The sequence below is a fragment of the Emys orbicularis genome, chromosome 9 (assembly GCF_028017835.1).
Source record: "Emys orbicularis isolate rEmyOrb1 chromosome 9, rEmyOrb1.hap1, whole genome shotgun sequence".
Lineage (NCBI taxonomy): Eukaryota > Metazoa > Chordata > Testudines > Emydidae > Emys > Emys orbicularis.
This window is the reverse complement of record NC_088691.1, coordinates 88408694-88426580: the sequence shown is the minus strand read 5'-3', so window position 1 is coordinate 88426580 and position 17887 is coordinate 88408694. Positions and strand designations below refer to the sequence as shown.

At 38.2% G+C, this 17887-nt stretch overlaps 1 protein-coding gene across 1 annotated transcript in view; it reads left to right on the top strand.

Moving 5' to 3' along the window:
• Positions 1-14211, top strand: part of BCHE (butyrylcholinesterase) — a 47066-nt gene extending 32855 nt beyond the window's left edge. Inside the window, exons 2-3 of the mRNA XM_065411035.1 lie at positions 1051-1217; positions 14087-14211. Of these exons, the coding sequence (XP_065267107.1) occupies positions 1051-1217; positions 14087-14211 (292 nt within the window). The remainder of the gene's footprint in view (positions 1-1050; positions 1218-14086) is intronic.
• Positions 14212-17887: the final 3676 nt, after the last annotated feature.

Sequence of the window (17887 nt, the reverse complement as noted above, 5' to 3'; positions counted from 1 at the left end):
TAAGCACTGAAGTAGGATGTTTAATTACCCTTTTTTCCACCCTGTCTAAGCTTCCATAGCCTTGCCATTTAATAGTCACAAATCATCCAGTCTTTATATAAATCATACTCTATCTCAAAGGCCTCCTGCACCAATAAATGATTTTAAGACTTCCTCTCTTCTACAACTTAAACCAACTTCTTTTTCATCAAGTCCTATCTGTTCCCACACAATAAAACTCACCCCTCTCTGGAAAAAAATGGATAAAAATCTTTATGGCCCTAAAACCATATCCCCGTCTTAAATTCAGTTTATCTCTTGGGCCTATTATAATATTTACCACCACTACAACTAATAATAATCATGGTCCTGTTCCTGTTGGAAGCTAATCACATCCTACTAGATGCTCAGCACCCTTTAATTCTCATTGCTTTCATAATGAGTTGTGATTCAGTGTGCTCAGTAACACAGTGCGGGTATTTAGCACATTGTAGTTAAGGGCCTTTTCTTCTAATACAAAAGACATTATCTTCTTCTCTTGGACCTTGCTTTAACCACGGTGGACTCCAGTCACTTTATTTACACAGATGTAAACCTTTACTTGTAGACCCTTCATAGCTACCTGAACAATGCAATCCAATGGACTCATATTAGAATTAGACGTTAGCATTTAAATTAAAATATATGTAATGCAAGCTCCTAACTTTACTGTTTTGGGGTCATCTGTAACAGATTGTATCTTCTATCAGACCTTCTGGGTTCAACATATGCAATTTATGTAGGTTGGTTTTATTAACTTCATTTTTCCTTTAGGATAAGAAAAAAACAAAAACTAATCTGAATATATTTAGTTTGACTTTTGTTAATTAACCTTAGTGATATGAAAAAATTAAAGTTTTACTGTTTTGGGTGGTGGTTTTATTTCTATCATGTACAAAAGGTGCTCCAATAATTCCAAACTAACATACTGATGTCTGAAATAAAATAACTTGTCAATAGTATAATTTTATTCTATTGATGTGCACAGGTAATTTCCCATGAGAAATGAAATATTTCTCTTTAATCATTTAGAACTCCAAATGGGACTCAGATTAATGGAACCAGATGGCCAATCTTCACTACCACTGAACAAAAATACTTAACATTAAACACTGAAGCTTCAAAGATATATACAAAATTACGTGCCCAGCAGTGTCGATTCTGGAATGTATTTTTTCCCAAAGTCCTGGAAATGACAGGTAAACATTTGGTAAATATGAGAGTATACTGCTCAATACAAGCACACTTTCCTGATAGTAGCACTGTGTTTCAATTTGAATCTCAAAGCTTATATTTGAAAAGGTTATTTCAATGGAATCAAATCCTGATGTCTTTTCTCAGGCAAACTCTCATTCACTTCAGCAGGAGTTTGCCTTGTTACTCTTCAGTGTGTTATGCAACCCCAAATGGGTCTGATACACAGAGAGCAGATATGTCTGCTTCCAGCTGAGGGGCTTTTGTTGAAACTGTAGTGCAGCAGGCTGTTAATGCTGGAGGTACCAAGTTCAGTCCCCAATGATGACCATGATGGCCAAAAATGGGAGCTTGTCTGGGATTAGAACTGCCAAGGGCTGCAGCTGTTTAGGATGAGTTTTCTTTACCCTTTGTACCTAATCCACTGAGGCTGTGAGTTTGCTGCTGCTGCCAGCTGGGGGATTTGGTTCTTTAGGACCAAGCTGTAGATGCTTGTGATTTATTTCTGGAGTTCCAGGGCTCAATCTCTGGTGACAACCATGCAGTTGTTATATAAAGACTGTGTAAAAAGAATATAGAGACCTCAGGGTTTGGCCAGTGCAAAATACCACTGGATTTTAATTAAGATTGTCTGCATAGTGCTTTTGCAGTGTTTGTCTAAATCACTTTTAATAACTTTTTATTAGTGATGGATAATTGTCACAAGGTTTGGAGTTATGGTTTCAGTGAGGCTTGGAGTTTGGGTTTAATCATGAAGACTGAAAACTTTGGAAACTTTGCTATGCTATCCAAATCCATTCAGACTTCAATAACTGGCTAGATATCTCTTGAAAACTGATTTTCCTGTCAGGGTTCTGGTATCTTGCATTTTAGTGAGCCAATGGTACCGATCAGGGTTGTGTGCCTCTGGATATTTTTCAGGAACAGTCTTTATAAAAATGTTTTTGGAGTTCCAACCCTCATCTAAGCCTAGAAGGAAAGAAGTGTGTGAAAATAAAATTAGGTTTTGGAAAGGTTAAGTGATAATTTCACATCCTTCCATAAAGTTCAGTTTAAGGTTGATTCTAGAAGTTGGCTCTAGAAGTGGGTAAGTGTTCATGGTGGCAAAAGTTTGTTTTTGTTCTGTTTTTCTGAAATGGTTAATTCATTCCCATTTTGTGCCCTTTGGTCTATTACAGTTCTGATTGAGCTCCTCCTGAAATCATTATTACTTTTCCCATTTACTTCAAAGGGAGCATGATCAGACCAATATTTTTATTCTTGATTGAGATCATATCACTGCAGTTTACTGGATTTCAAATCACAGAATCTAAAGGGATAGGACTGGATCATGGGAATGGTCTCAGATTGTCTGTTGAAACCATTTGCTTTAATCTATTCTGATCTATTTAGGTTCTTAGACTATGCCACATTATCTGAGTGCAATATTCCCATTCACTTCAATAGAAATTGGTTGGGCTCATCAGTATGTTGTAGGTGATGCTCAGTAGCTCTCAGCATCACACCTCATTTTATTAAATAAAAAAAGGGAAAGGAAGCAGCATTTGTAACCAATTCAATGCATTATTTGCTGTTTGGGTGACGCTTTGCTGTGTCTCTTTCATGACACCCTGCCATTTGGTGACTACGTGGGAGATTTTACAAAATAGCAAGTATATTTTTTGTGTGCGAATTTGGGTCATTTTCAGGCAAGAAGTGGGTATTTCAGATCTACACAGAGTTGGTTTAATCTGCGTTTTGATCATCAGGCATTACTCATAAAAATGATAATTGTATACTCCATCTGTTTGGATGATGTTATTGATATATGAATGTACTGTGTATACCAAATGTTCTGTGACACGATTTATATCAACACACATGCTTCAGCATCTCTTGGCAGGCCAGCAGAGTTGCCTTCCATGGCCTTGGGCAGGGAAGGATTACAAACCACCTTTCGCAATCTGCCTAGAGAAATGAAAGTATGTTTCTTGATATACCATAAATCATTTCTTTTCATCCCTAATGAAGGGTTAAAATCCATGTGCATTTTATATAACAAGCTGGTATATGAATTGTGCCAGCTCTTTTCCAGACCCAAAGTCCAGAGTTTGGTTAAGAGACCAGAGGCCTAGCTAATAGTGATCAGCTAAGAGAAAGCAGAATAAACAAGACAACATTGCTTTTGCTAAGATATGCTTGGTCAGTAAAAATGCCAGATGTTGAGGCAATAACTGAATAATTATGTTTCATCCAATGTTTCAAATTGAACAAAGGATCCCTGTTCCTATTGTGTTTCTCCTAAAGGGAAAACAGTCTTCCCACAGATCCAACCTTGAGTTTATGAAAATTGGCACGTCACTATAATGATATGGCATCCTTCCAACTCCCTTCCAAGGGACCAGTGCCCTGTCTTAAGACATAAAGGAGACAATCTCTATTTCCATATGCTTTCACTGTTTCTTTGCTTTAACCCCTAGGAATGTATCTGTTGGACAATCAAAGGAGTTGCTCCGTTCCTATGGACCCCAAATCAGAATTCAACATATATATTTTATACTAATAACATTTTAACAAAGTATTAATTAAATGTTAACTTGCTAACTTGAGACCATGGGCGGAGACATTGTGTAACCTTTTAACTATTGCTATTGTGCTATCTTGTCTTGCTGCAAAACCTATCCCGGGCTGTGGAACTGCTTACCCCGTCACCTTCCCCCGCCCATGGAAAATCTATATATTCTATTGTAATCAATTGATTGACAGTGTCTCTGAGCCTAATAAGCCAGGTGACACTTTGCCAGCACTGTGTGTAATAAACCCCTATGCTTTGACCTCTACACGGTGTGAATTTATGTCCTTCACCTAATTTAATATGCATGTTTAAAATATTTTTGAAAGATTTCATAACATACTCTTAACAAAAGTAAAAGGAGACTGAATGTTGTTAGTGGGTGGTGTTATTTTGGCACTGCCTGTCTTTAGAACAGAAACATTAGACCTTTGTATATTTATGTTTCCTACACAACCTCTTCCAGCTGTGAGGGGGAAAAAATCATTTTAGTTTCCACTGATAAACTTTCTCGGATGCACTTTCATTGCAAAGGTTCCTTTCAATGAAACACTAAGTTCCAAAATATTATTTTGTATCTCTTTAGTTCCCAAAGGACTCAAAGCACTTTACATACCATAGACAGAGATACATCCGCAGATCACTTTACCCAACACTGAAACACAGCCACCTCTTAGGTGGAAAGTCGCAACTGCTTTAATGTACAGCAACACTGTACAACATTTAGGACAGAAGTGAAGAAAAATATGATATCCAGTTGAAAGTGCAGCTGGAATGTAGGTAGACAGGAGTGTAATGATTCCAACTGGAATCCGAAGAGGACACCCAAACTGACATGTCTACTCTTGCTAAAAGTGCAGTTGAATATTTTAATTACCTCAAGTGGTCAGAGCCTCAGTTTTATGTCTTATCTGAAAAATGGCACCTCCAGCCATACAGTGTCCTCTGTCACCATGCTAGGGAATCAGTTTGGTACTGAGCCACCTACTAACTCATCTTCCTCTGCTATCCTGTTTATTACTTTGAGGTCTCCTATCTACATAATGGCCAGCATCAATGGTGCTCAACAGCAAAGCTGGCTCTACCACACACTCAGCAAGACAGACAGTTGGCTAAAGTAGTAAAATATAAGAGACAGCAAAATGTTTAGTGACTCCAGGCTGCAAGGGTGGATCTTTTCCAGTTTCCTAGGGAAGCAAAATGCCCAGAGCTGGCAAAGCTTATAGTATGACTGCAGATTTAGAAAATTAATAAGAGAAAAACAAATCTCACACATCCAGATAGCAGAAAGAGACACAAATGGAAATGCCAGTCTCTGAATATTTCTAGAGTATTTAGTGTTGGGGATTTCTTAGTGTCTTTACCTTGGGGTGGATTACCACACTATCATTGAGGACCTTAGTTGCAATATATATATTTTTGTTCTGACAATACAAGTACCCTAGTAAATTGGGCCCTGGACTTGTCGAGTGTGTGCTCTTGATTCTGAAGAAGACAGAACTCTTACTGCCTCAGGTTGCATTTCTGCAGGGAGCTGATAGGCTCCCGCAGGGGACTGAGCACTCTCAACTCTCTCTGGCCTTAAGAAAAACTCAGGGCACTCAATACCATGGAAGGACCAGACTTAAATATTCATCATGCACAAGGAAAAAAGATTAGTCTGAGGGTACTAGCATTGGCACAATTCACAGTAGTCCTAGAGCCAGAAGACACTAGTCCTTACCTGTAAGGAATAAAATAATGGATGAATTTACTCAAAAGACGTTAGTTAACTCTTGAACACCCTCCAGTTCTAACAGATATTAATGATCAAAATATTATGTATCCAAATGAATGTTCCTTCCAACACTCCAAGAACCTGTAATGCATCCAGAGCCTAACTACCGCAGTGTCTGTTTCCCCTTGAGCTGGCTATAGGCAATTTCCACTCCATTACTTCCTCTGGTCTTTTTAAAAATATAATTTATTTTTTTAATTTATAGCAAGATTGTGTCATTATATATTACCTATGAAGAAACAAAACAAAGATAAAATGTCAGAATAGTCCTATCAGTGGATTTTGTGAATGTGCTAAGAAAAATATCCTAAGAAAACTAAGAATTAAGCTTGAACATTTTACATGTATGAAAATAGTATCCAAAAGCATTATACATTAGACAAATAATCAGCTGTATGTAGATCATTAAAATGCCTTCTCATAATACAAGAACTAGGGGTCACAAAATGAAATTAATAGTCAACAAGTTTAAAACAAACAAAAGGAAGTATCACAATGCACAGTCAGTCTGTGGAACTCTTTGCTAGAGGATGTTGTAAAGGCTCAGTGGTTTGTGTATTGGCCTGCTAAACCCAGGGTTGTGAAGACTATAAAAGGGTTCAACAAAGAACTAGATAAATTCATGGAGTATAGGTCCATCAATGACTATTAGCCAGGATGGGCCGGGATGGTGTCCCTAGCCTCTGTTTCCCAGAAGCTGGGAATGAGCGACAGGGGATGGATCACTTGATGATTACCTGTTCTGATCATTCCCTCTGGGGCACCTGGCATTGGCCACTGTCGGAAGACAGGATACTGGGCTAGATGGACCTTTGGTCTGACCCCATATGGCCGTTCTTATGTTCTTATGCCACAAGTCAGAAAGTTCAATATCAGAAACAGTTTCCATATTACTTTGGGTTAGATTCAGCAACCATTACTCATGTTGAGTAGCCCCATTGATGCCAGTGGGACTAGTCTCAGAGTAAGGCAATACTTAATATAAGGGTGGCAGGATATGGCCCCTAAAGTCCTCTGTCCATTCATTTAATTTGTCTAGTCCCACTCTCCTGCAACCTAGTTAGTAAGGGAGGTAAAACTTATTACAATATTGTACCATCCGAACATTTCTACTGACTGTTAGAAGAAGAAGAAAATAAAAATCTGATTTATTTAAAAACAAACAAGCAAACAAAAAACCTGCTTTGTGGGTTAAAGCTGCACAGCTCTCCTGAAATTGTATGGATGACTAAAGAACATCCAGGAGAGATTTCAAAATACACCTAATCCTGCAGGCCCCTGTACCTGGACAGTTCTTAATATTTATCAGAGCTAAGAGTCAGAATATATTTGCAGGGACCTGTTACCCCCCACCCCCTGTCCCGATTTTTTACACTTGCTATCTGGTCACCCTAAGTATCTAATAGCAGCTGGGTAGGAAGGAAACATTACTCCTGACTTATGTTTCCTGGTAAATTATACTATATCATAACTGTTATGTGACCTCTGTCCAGCTCCTAGTGTCCATAACACAAAAATACATTCACAACTGGTGCCCTTTTGGCAGATTTAACAGAGGGGCAAATAAGGGCAGAGAGCCAAATTTATCTTTGATGTAACTCCACTGAAATTAGGGTACTGTGACATCACCAAAGCAATGTGGGAAGGGATGTGCTGTCAACTGTTTGATCTGTGGGTATATGGAACACTTTGTTTTCTTGCTTTGTCAAACTGAGCATTAGAGGCCTGATCCAAAAAAGACTCTCTATCACGTTAATTATTATGTATCTATTGTTCATTATTATTATTTATTGTTATTTTTTTACAATTTATTATTGTTATTTATAATCATGGCCTGCAAAACTTTTTGGATAATCAACTACAAAACCTTTCGAGATTTGAAAATATAAGGAGATTTGGCCATATAAAACTGCATTTAAGCTGTTGCATCTGTTAAAATGTATTAATTATTTCATTGGTTGGCTTTTGTTATATGGTAGTGAATTCGAGTAACCTCATGCTCTGAATTGTAATTATTGGTCAAGATGAATTCTCTAATCTCTTTTTGCCTTCTTTCTGTCAGCCCATCTAAGTCACAGGTGGTTGCTTCAAAGAGATTGATGATGTTGGTGATAATGGGATGCATTGACTTGTGACTTCAATTTTGATCTTATCACTGAAAAAGAGCAAACAAATGGGAACCCAAGTTCTTATTTCAGGGCTTTAGTGTCTCTCTTTTTTAGATTCATAATGGTGGCTAGTCTGAATTTCTCATTGTCCATTTTCTATAGCTCACTCACTTCTTTTAATGTCCGTTAGGTAGCACTGAAGCATCTCATAATTTATGATCCAGATCAATTATTTCTGATTAGAGATGTATGGACAGGAGATGTATTCAAGTTTATAAAACATTTGGGCATGAATACTTTCCTGTCATTAAGACTTCAGAAATATCTGAGCCTCTGTACCTGAAATATTCAGGAAGAAATGTAACAGTTGCCTGAATCGATAATTGGGCAACATTGCATGGATAAATTAGACTGGATAATCATAATCAAGCCTAAGCAAAGCAATAAGATCCAGGTGTTTTTCTCAAAATAGTACTAGTAATGGTCCAAATGCTAAATTACCCATCCATTTGACATAGTTGCAAATAATCTGGCTTTATCTAAGAGTCTGATTTCTTATTTAAAGTAAAAAAAAAAAATATGCAGAGAACAGCACTTACGGTCAGAAAAGTGACTGTAAAAGTAGAAAATTTAGAATTGTGCATATCTGCTCCTTACAGGTCTTATGAATCATATTTACATAGTTTATTGACCAAAAAAAGTTTTTAATGTTATCAACATTTGGAAAAGCACAAGCTTTGGGGTTTTTTGTTAATGAGAAAACTGGCCAGGAGAAAATAAGAAATTACCTGAATTTTTCCCAAAACTCAAATCCAGTGAAGCCCTAACTATTTTGGAGCTTTGAAAACAAAAAGTTTGGTTCATCTATTTTTTTATTTTTTGTACATCTGCATTCTTCTTGCCTTCACTCTGCCTCAGAAGCAAAGGTACTGAATTACTCTTGATATAACTGAAACTAGGAAGGCATTAAAATCTTATTGAAAAGTCTCTTATCATTAAATTACCAACCTGGTTTCCAGACCAAACAGGTTTGGAAAAATTCAACTGACCTGCAAATAAACTTTATCTCTTTTGACATAAGAATGACCATACTGGGCTAGACCATTAGTCCATTTAGTCCCGTAACCTGTCTTCTGACAATAACCAGTGCCAGATGCTTCAAAGAGAATGAACACAGCAGGGCAATTATCAAATGATCCCTTCACTGTCATCCAGTCCCAGCTGCTAGCAGTCAAAAGTTTAGGGACACATGGAGCATGAGGTTGTATTCCTGACCATCTTGGCTAATAGCCATTGATGGACCTATCCTCGATGAACTTATCTAATTCTTTTTTCAACCCAGTTATACTTTTGGCCTTCATAACATCCCTTTGCAAAGTATTCCACAGGTTGACTGTGAAGTACTTCCTTATGTTTGTTTTAAACCTGCTAATTATTAATTTCATTGAGTAACTTTTGGTTCTTCTGTTAAGGAGTAAATAACTCTTCCCTATTCACTTTCTCCACACCATTCATGATTTTATAAACCTCTATCATATCCCCACTTAGTCATCTCATTTCTAAGACGAACTGTCCCAGTCTTTTTAATCTGCCTTTTATAGAAGCTGTTTTGTTGCCCTTCTTTGTACCTCTCGCATTCTAATATATCTTTTTCTTTTTAGATGGAGAAGCCAGAACTGAACTCAGTATTCAAGCTATGGGCATACCATGTAGTAGCATTATGATATTTTCAGTCTTATTATATATCCCTGTCTTAATAGTTGCTAACATTCTGTACATTAATGAAAACATTAAGCAGATGTTTTCAGAGAACTATCCACAATGACTCCAAGATCTTTCTTGAGTGGTAGCAGCTAATTTAGACCCTATCATTTGATATGTATAGTTGAGATTATGTTTTCCAATGTATATCACTTTGCACTTCTCAACATTAAATTTCATCTGCCATTTTTTTGCCCAGTCACCCAGTTTTGTGAGATCCCGCTGTAACTCTTTGCAGTCAGCTTTGGATTTATCTTAAGTAATTTATTACTGTCTGAATACTTTACTACCTCACCGTTTAACCCTTTTCCAGGTAATTTATGAATATGTTGAACAGCACCGATCCCAGGACAGGTCTTTGGGGGACCCCACTATTTACCCCTCTCCACTGTGAAAACTGACCAATTACACTGGTCTACAATTTTTGAAAAGTCGTCTGTTTCAGAGATAAAATGTGCTATTTATTATGTATTTTGATGTGCTGAATTCAAATATGACAATTAAAACAACTGATTGGCTACTGTTTCTAAGATATTTAAGTTTTTACATTTTATGTCTATGTATATTGTGTAGATAGGAGAGTTTTAATCATAAATTGTAAACCTAGGTCTTTTCATGTGTTTATGGTTGCTTTACATGATAATATTTCACCTGTCCTGTTTAGGTAACACTTTAAAAATCAGCAAAAGGGTTATATAAATAAAATTTATTATGAAACAAAAGGCAAAAAACTATTATGTACATAGTTTAGTCCTATTCAGTGTCTACTCGGTGCTTCTTGGCTTGTCGCTTGTATTCATTAAATGGAGCATCTCTTGTCACTGTCCAGCAATAGGCTGCAAGCATTGATGGGCTCCATTTGCCCTGATAGCGTTTCTCCATTGTTGCAATGTCCTAGTGAAATCGCTCGCCGTGCTCGTCGCTCACTGCTCCGCAGTTCGGTGGAAAAAAATCTAGATGAGAGTGCAAAAAATGTATCTTTAGTGACATGTTGCAACCAAGGCTTTTGTATGCCTTGAGGAGGTTTTCCACCAACAACCTGTAGTTATCTGCCTTGTTGTTTCCCAGAAAATTTATTGCCACTAACTGGAAGGCTTTCCAGGCCGTCTTTTCCTTGCCACGCAGTGCATGGTCAAATCCATCATCTCGAAGAAGTTCACGAATCTGAGGACCAACAAAGACACCTTCCTTTATCTTAGCTTCACTTAACCTTGGAAATTTTCCACGGAGGTACTTGAAAGCTGCTTGTGTTTTGTCAATGGCCTTGACAAAGTTCTTCATCAGACCCAGCTTGATGTGTAAGGGTGGTAACAAAATCTTCCTTGATTCAACAAGTGGTGGATGCTGAACACTTTTCCTCCCGGGCTCCAATGACTGTCGGAGTGGCCAATCTTTCTTGATGTAGTGGGAATCTCTTGCACGACTATCCCATTCGCAGAGAAAACAGCAGTACTTTGTGTATCCAGTCTGCAGACCAAGCAAGAGAGCAACAACCTTCAAATCGCCACAAAGCTGCCACGGATGTTGATCATAGTTTATGCACCTCAAAAAGTTGTTTCATGTTGTCATAGGTTTCCTTCATATGGACTGCATGACCAACTGGAATTGATGGCAAAACATTGCCATTATGCAGTAAAACAGCTTTAAGACTCGTCTTCGATGAATCAATGAACAGTCTCCACTCATCTGGATCGTGAACGATGTTGAGGGCTGCCATCACACCATCGATGTTGTTGCAGGCTACAAGATCACCTTCCATGAAGAAGAATGGGACAAGATCCTTTTGACGGTCACGGAACATGGAAACCCTAACATCACCTGCCAGGAGATTCCACTGCTGTAGTCTGGAGCCCAACAGCTCTGCCTTACTCTTGGGTAGTTCCAAATCCCTGACAAGGTCATTCAGTTCACCTTGTGTTATGAGGTGTGGTTCAGAGGAGGAGGATGGGAGAAAATGTGGGTCCTGTGACATTGATGGTTCAGGACCAGAAGTTTCATCATCTTCCTCTTCCTTGTCTGACTCAAGTGAGAATGATTCTGGTGCATCAGGAACCGGCAGTCCTTCTCCGTGGGGTACTGGGCGTATAGCTGATGGAATGTTTGAATAATGCACAGTCCACTTTTTCTTCTTTGACACACCTTTCCCAACTGGAGGCACCATGCAGAAGTAACCATTGCTGGTATGATCTGTTGGCTCTCTCCAAATCATTGGCACTGCAAAAGGCATAGATTTCCTTTTCCTGTTCAACCACTGGCGAAGATTTGTTGCACAAGTGTTGCAGCATATGTGTGGGGCCCACCTCTTGTCCTGATCTCCAATTTTGCAGCCAAAATAAAGGTGATAGGCTTTCTTAACCAGAGTGGTTATACTGCGCTTTTGTGATGCAAAAGTCACTTCACCACAAACATAGCAGAAGTTATCTGCACTGTTCACACAAGTACGCAGCATCTCTGCTCACTTTGGCTAAACAGAAATGTGTCCCTTTGCAAAATCAAACACTGACAAATAAGAGAGCACGACACGGTATGATTTCTAGAGCTGATATAGGGCAATTTGTTCAGCAGAGTGATGTAAGCTTCGTTATGAGTGCATCATCCATGACTTCTAGGAATAACATGATGCAATTCATATCATGTATGATGCAATACCAGCTTCAGATTGCATCATTCATTGTTTTGCCTAAAAAGCAAGTACTGTCCAAACCCAGTCATAGATTTATTCATAGATCCAGTCAAAGATGTATTTTAGTTATTTCTGGTTTAAATTGAGATCCCTTCCCTTTATAACTCACTTATCCTCCGCCATTCCCAAGTCAAGGGTCGTATATACTGGCCCAATAGCATATCTTGAAAACTAGAGCCAATCAACAATTTTAAGCATCATTTTCGTTCTCAGTGACCCAGAATTAGTAAAGTTTGACTACATTTATTTCAGAAGCATTTTGGCTGTAGAGCAGTGTTATTCCTATCCTTTGTTTCCTATGTTTTAACTAGTTACAGATCACTGAGAGAACCTTTCCTCATATCCCAGGACTGGTTACTTTTATTAAGAGCCTTCAGTATGGGACCATGTCAAAGGCTTTCTGAAAGTTCAAATACACCATATCAACTTGCAAGGATCATTCTTGTCCGCATGCCTGTTGACTCCTTCAAATAATTCTAATAGATTGGTGAGGCATGATTTCCCTTTACAAAAGCCATATTGACTCTTACCTATCATGATCATGTATGGGTCTGTTAATTCTGTTCTCTACTATAGCTTCAACCAATTTGCCTGGTACTGAAGTTAGGCTTACCAACCTGTAATTGCCAACATCACCTTTGGAGCCTTTTTTTAAAAATTGGCATTACATTAACTATCTTCCAATCATCTGGTACAGAGTCTGATCTAAGTGATAGGTAATATACCACAATTAGTAGTTCTTCAATTTAATATTTGAGCTCATTCAGAACCTTTGGATGAATACCATCCAGTCCTGGAGAATTGATACTGTTTAATTTATCAATTTGTTCCAAAACTTCCTCTACTGACACCTCAATCTGGGACAATTCCTTTGATATGTTACCTACAAAGAATGGCTCAGGTGCAAAGATTTCATTTAGCTTCTCTGCAACAGCCTTAACTTGAATGGAGCCGTGATTCCACCACATATCTATGTTTTTGTACAGCACTGTCATAAATCTGTCAGTGGTAGAGTGCCTCATGTAGGAGCTATGTGAGGAGTGCAGATGTGAGTTCAATTGCCCTCACCCCAACAGGTGCTGCAAGGTGTATCTTTTTAGCAGGCCAGAGCTCATCTCTTCGGCCAAGGCCTCTTGGTTGTTTCATCCCCTCTCAGGGTCTCAGGTGATTCAACAAAACAGCCTGCAGACAGCAAATGAGCTTAAACAAAAGAAAGGAAAAGAAAAACCTGTCAGCAGTTCCCTCCAGGACATGGGCTGTTGTTACTTCAGAGGGCTTTGGGAGAATTACTGTCCATTTCAGAGTTCACTGGACTCCAGTGCAAGTCTCAGTCCCCACCTCTCCCTTTTAGCTCAGGTGATCTGCACCCTTTTTCTGCAGGCTGTCACCTCTCCTGGGGCTGGAGAAATTCAACAGTCTGTTTCCTTCCCAGGGTTAACCCATCTGAGTGGAGTTCCCTCCCTTTAACAACTCCTCCAGTCCTGAAATGATTTGCAAGTGAGGAGGGCAGTGCCACTCCAGCCCAAAGCAGTCCTTAACCCCTTCCATACCACTGTAGGGATTATATACTCTATCACAAGCACCTAGCACAGTGGAAATATGATCCTTATTGGGGTTTCTGGGCTGTACTGTAAACTATGTATTAAATCATTCTATTTTGATAAAAATAAACAGAGGTTGCTTTTAAAAGCTGAGATAAACAATTCATGTTTATTTGATAAACATATATACAATGTAAAGAGAGCAAATTCATCTTCATAAATATATAATACCTAAGAATGTGGCAGAATGATAGTTCTTCATTTTAACTCGCTACTTTCTGATGCAGTGCTAAAATGTTAGCCACTGAATTTCCAATAGTTGGGGATGAAAGAGAGGGAGGAGAAACTGTTGTGCCATCTAGAGAAAATGGCACTGGTAATCAACATTATTTTTCAATTAATGTAAAAAGAGATTCAAATTTAGATTAATACAACCCATTCTGTGTTTTACAGGAAATATTGATGAAGCAGAACGAGAATGGAAAGCAGGATTCCATCGCTGGAACAATTACATGATGGACTGGAAAAATCAATTTAATGATTACACTAGCAAGAAGGAAAGCTGTGCAGGTCTCTAATTAATAGGTTTACCCTTTCAAGAATGTCCATATTACCATTGATCAAGGCAAACATACCAGTAACTATCTAACATGTTTAGCAATAAAGCATATTATGTAAATTAAACAAAATGTCTTGAATATAATATTGATTCCCCAGATCTTTTAGTTTATATTCTACCTTGTATCTCAATAAACAATATAAGGCACTCATACCCTTTGAAGCTTCAGAGTATGTCAAATAGGACTATAGAGATTAAAGTATGAAGATTAATGATGTACATGTTATCATAAACACTAGCAGCTTAAAGTCTCACTTCAAGGAAACACTGTAATCTATTACAGAAAGTGTAATTTTTTAAAATAGAAATATCAGTATTTTATAATATTGTCTGGAAAGCACAACTGATATAGATCTTTAGCGGCAATGTCACAGCATTATGAACCTTGCTTCAGTTGTAATTTAGTTGACATAAACAGATGATAACTTTTCTGGACACAACAAATGTTAACCACTTGTTAAATCAAAGGGGTTTTTAAGAGAGTTATTAAACCTTGAATAATTGCTTCTTTAAGGCCCAGTCCCTGGGAATCACCACACTGCCCATGTATTCATATATTAATATTCCCTACTAGAAGCCAGGGATAAAAAGAATCCTTCCCCTATGTTATAGAACCACTGTGGAGCCAGTCTGTGTAGCACCTCTCCTGTCCGTGATCCCACTCATCAGGGAGCAAAGGCTCAAAGTAACGGATCCATAGCCAGGGTCATCCTTTCCCAGCTCATCTGTCTCTCTCTCTTTGCCCTGTGCAAGACTTCCCTGTGGAGCTGGGCTCTGGATAGGGGCTGCAAATGCCCACTGAGCACCCCGACCCTTGAATAATTCTGTCCCTCTTCACCCAATGGAACTAGCCCAGATTCATTGTAGCGAGGAGCTCCCTGCACATTGAAGGATGGATTCAGATTTACTCCTAAGTGACTAGATTCAACATAGTGTCAGTTGTATCAGTTTACCAAAGACCAGAAATATAACCTCAGTTTTCCTGATTAGGTAGAAAAATTACAATCTGTAAAACATGGGCCCTATCCTGTAGTGCGTAGTCATTATTCTGGCAAGTCCCTCAGTGAAATCATTGGGAGCTGAAGGAGCTCAGTATTTTGCAGAAGTGGGCCCTTAGGTTTGTAGGACTGAGCTCCAGGTTTGGTTCATATAAAATCCACCCTAATGTTTTCCACAAACACTAACTGAATCCTTTTTGTGACTTCAAAACAAAAATTTGGATAATTATTTCCCCATTAATCTGTACTTCTTGGTTCTGGCTTGAATGGGAAGCAAAATGCCACAAAATACAGTAAGATGCTCTCCTTGGTCCATCTGGAAGGAAGTATTATCAGAATTCTCCTGAGACAGCAGGCTTTGGTGAAATTCATAGTCCATTTTGGCAGACTGAAGAGATATGGATAACACTGAGATGATGGAGAAGCAGATGAAAATAAAGATGTAAACTCCAAGAAAAAAGACTGACAGCTTCCTTTGCAACAAGCACTTTAGTGATAAAATATGTTCACCCTTTTGATTAGGGGATATACATTTCTTGTACAAATTTTTGGAAGTCAGTACCAGGACTTTTATCACAATTTATTGGAAGACCAGTTTCGTGGATTACAACCTGCACAATCAAAAGGCCATCAGTTTTTTGGACAGGCAATTACCATACGTAGAGTAAATAATGCAAATAGTTAACTATGACCTGGTCTACACTAAAAAGTTAGGTCAACCCAGCTATTGCACTCAAGGTTTTAAAATATCCACTCGAGCAGTGTAATTAACCCGACCTAATCATGATGTAGACAGTGCTATGTCTACTGAAGAATTCTTCTGTCAACCTAACTATCACATCTTAGGAAGGTGGATTACCTACACCAAAGGATGAACTCTTCCCAATAGAATAAAACATAAGAATGGTGAGACCAATGATCCATCTAGCCCAGTATCCTGTCTTCCAACAGTGGCTGGTGCCAGATTCTTCAGAAGGAGTGAGCAGAAGAAAGCAATTATCGAGTGAGCCATCGCCTGTCTTCCAGTCCCAGCTTCTAGCAGAGAGAAGTTGGGGTTGCTTCCCTTACCATTTTAACTAATAGAGTAGGTAATGAGTACATTGAAGAGCTACAGAGGTGCAGCTGTAGACAAGCCCTAGATTTTGCAAAAACTCTGTGTATCATGTTTATAGTATATATACATTTATGGCACTATATAAATTACTATTGTTATTGAGGATAATATTATAACATGCAGGATTGTGGTGATCTACAGAGTATTGAATGTTTAGCACCTGCTATCTGCCTATCCCCTGCTATTCAGACCATTGGAAAAATTTACCGAAAGATTATGAGTCTCTGTGCATCACCCAGCTGGTTCTTTTGGTTCAGATGGCAGTCCTTTTTTATTGACTTAATGGGTATGATTTTTCAAAAGGGCTCATTGTGGGCTTAACGCTGTCAAAAGTGTCAATAGGGAATCTCAAAGGAAGCAAAGTTAGGTCAACCCTGAGTATTTCTGAAAATCACACCCAAATTCTTGGTGTCATCCTTTCAAGCCATTTCGGTTTGTTTCTGAAAATGAGACAAACAACAACACTTTTTTAAAAAAAATTCAGGCCTAACAAACATACAATTCTTTTTAAAAAATTAATCATTTAAAAGATATGTAGTATTTTTTTCTGTTTGTACAGTGTGGGGCTGGATGAGTGTATCTGAAGAATAAAACTCTTTTTACAATTTGTAGCTGGACATTGTAACATGAAATCCTAAGAGAGGTTGGAGGAAGGGAGTGGGAAGAAAAACTGAATAAAATGGAACTTAAACCCATTCATTTGTTGGCTTGCTGACTTTGTTGGTGTGAATATATTTTATACTTTCATTTTTCTTGCCCTGGGAAAGGATTTTGTAAAATACCATTACTACATCATTCCTATGCTGTGCTGATTTCATTTAGTCATATGTCTCTATCCTACACTTATGCAAATACAATAAAACCTGTCATAAGTGACTAATGAAGGGAACAGCAAAAAATCAGTCACCCACTGTAGGTGGTTCATAACTAAATGTCGAACAAAATTGTACTAGAAATTGCATGAGGATACTTTAAAGTAGTTGCTTAAGACAGTCATTGCCTATTGGACAGATACCTTAAAATAGATCTATAATCTATATTATATAGTATAATATACATACTGTGTATGTATTGTGGTTAATGATATCGCTATTGGCTCAAAAGGGGCTTGCAACCAGGGGTTGATGGGGAAGATGTGCTGTTACGCTACTCACACACCCTCTCAGGATCCAAAGACTACCACACCTGAGTGGTTTTTAGTTTCTGAAAACATGGTTAGCAGTGCAATTAAAAATGATGACATTTAAATTAATGCCATTAGGCTTAAGAGTTAACATAACACTGATTTGAGTGGTGTCAGTTGACACCTAGCTTAGAGAAATTGGGTTAACTTCATCATGGTGTTGCCACAGGCCTAGGTACCAAAGTGATTGTTGCTCTGTAAACACATAAACGGATAGAATTTGGATCATTGTTTCTATCTATCAACAGGCTTAGTAAAACAACTTGGCTACCCCTCTGATACTTAAAACAACACTGTGTCAATTCATATTTGGAAAATGAAATTTAAATGTAAACTATGG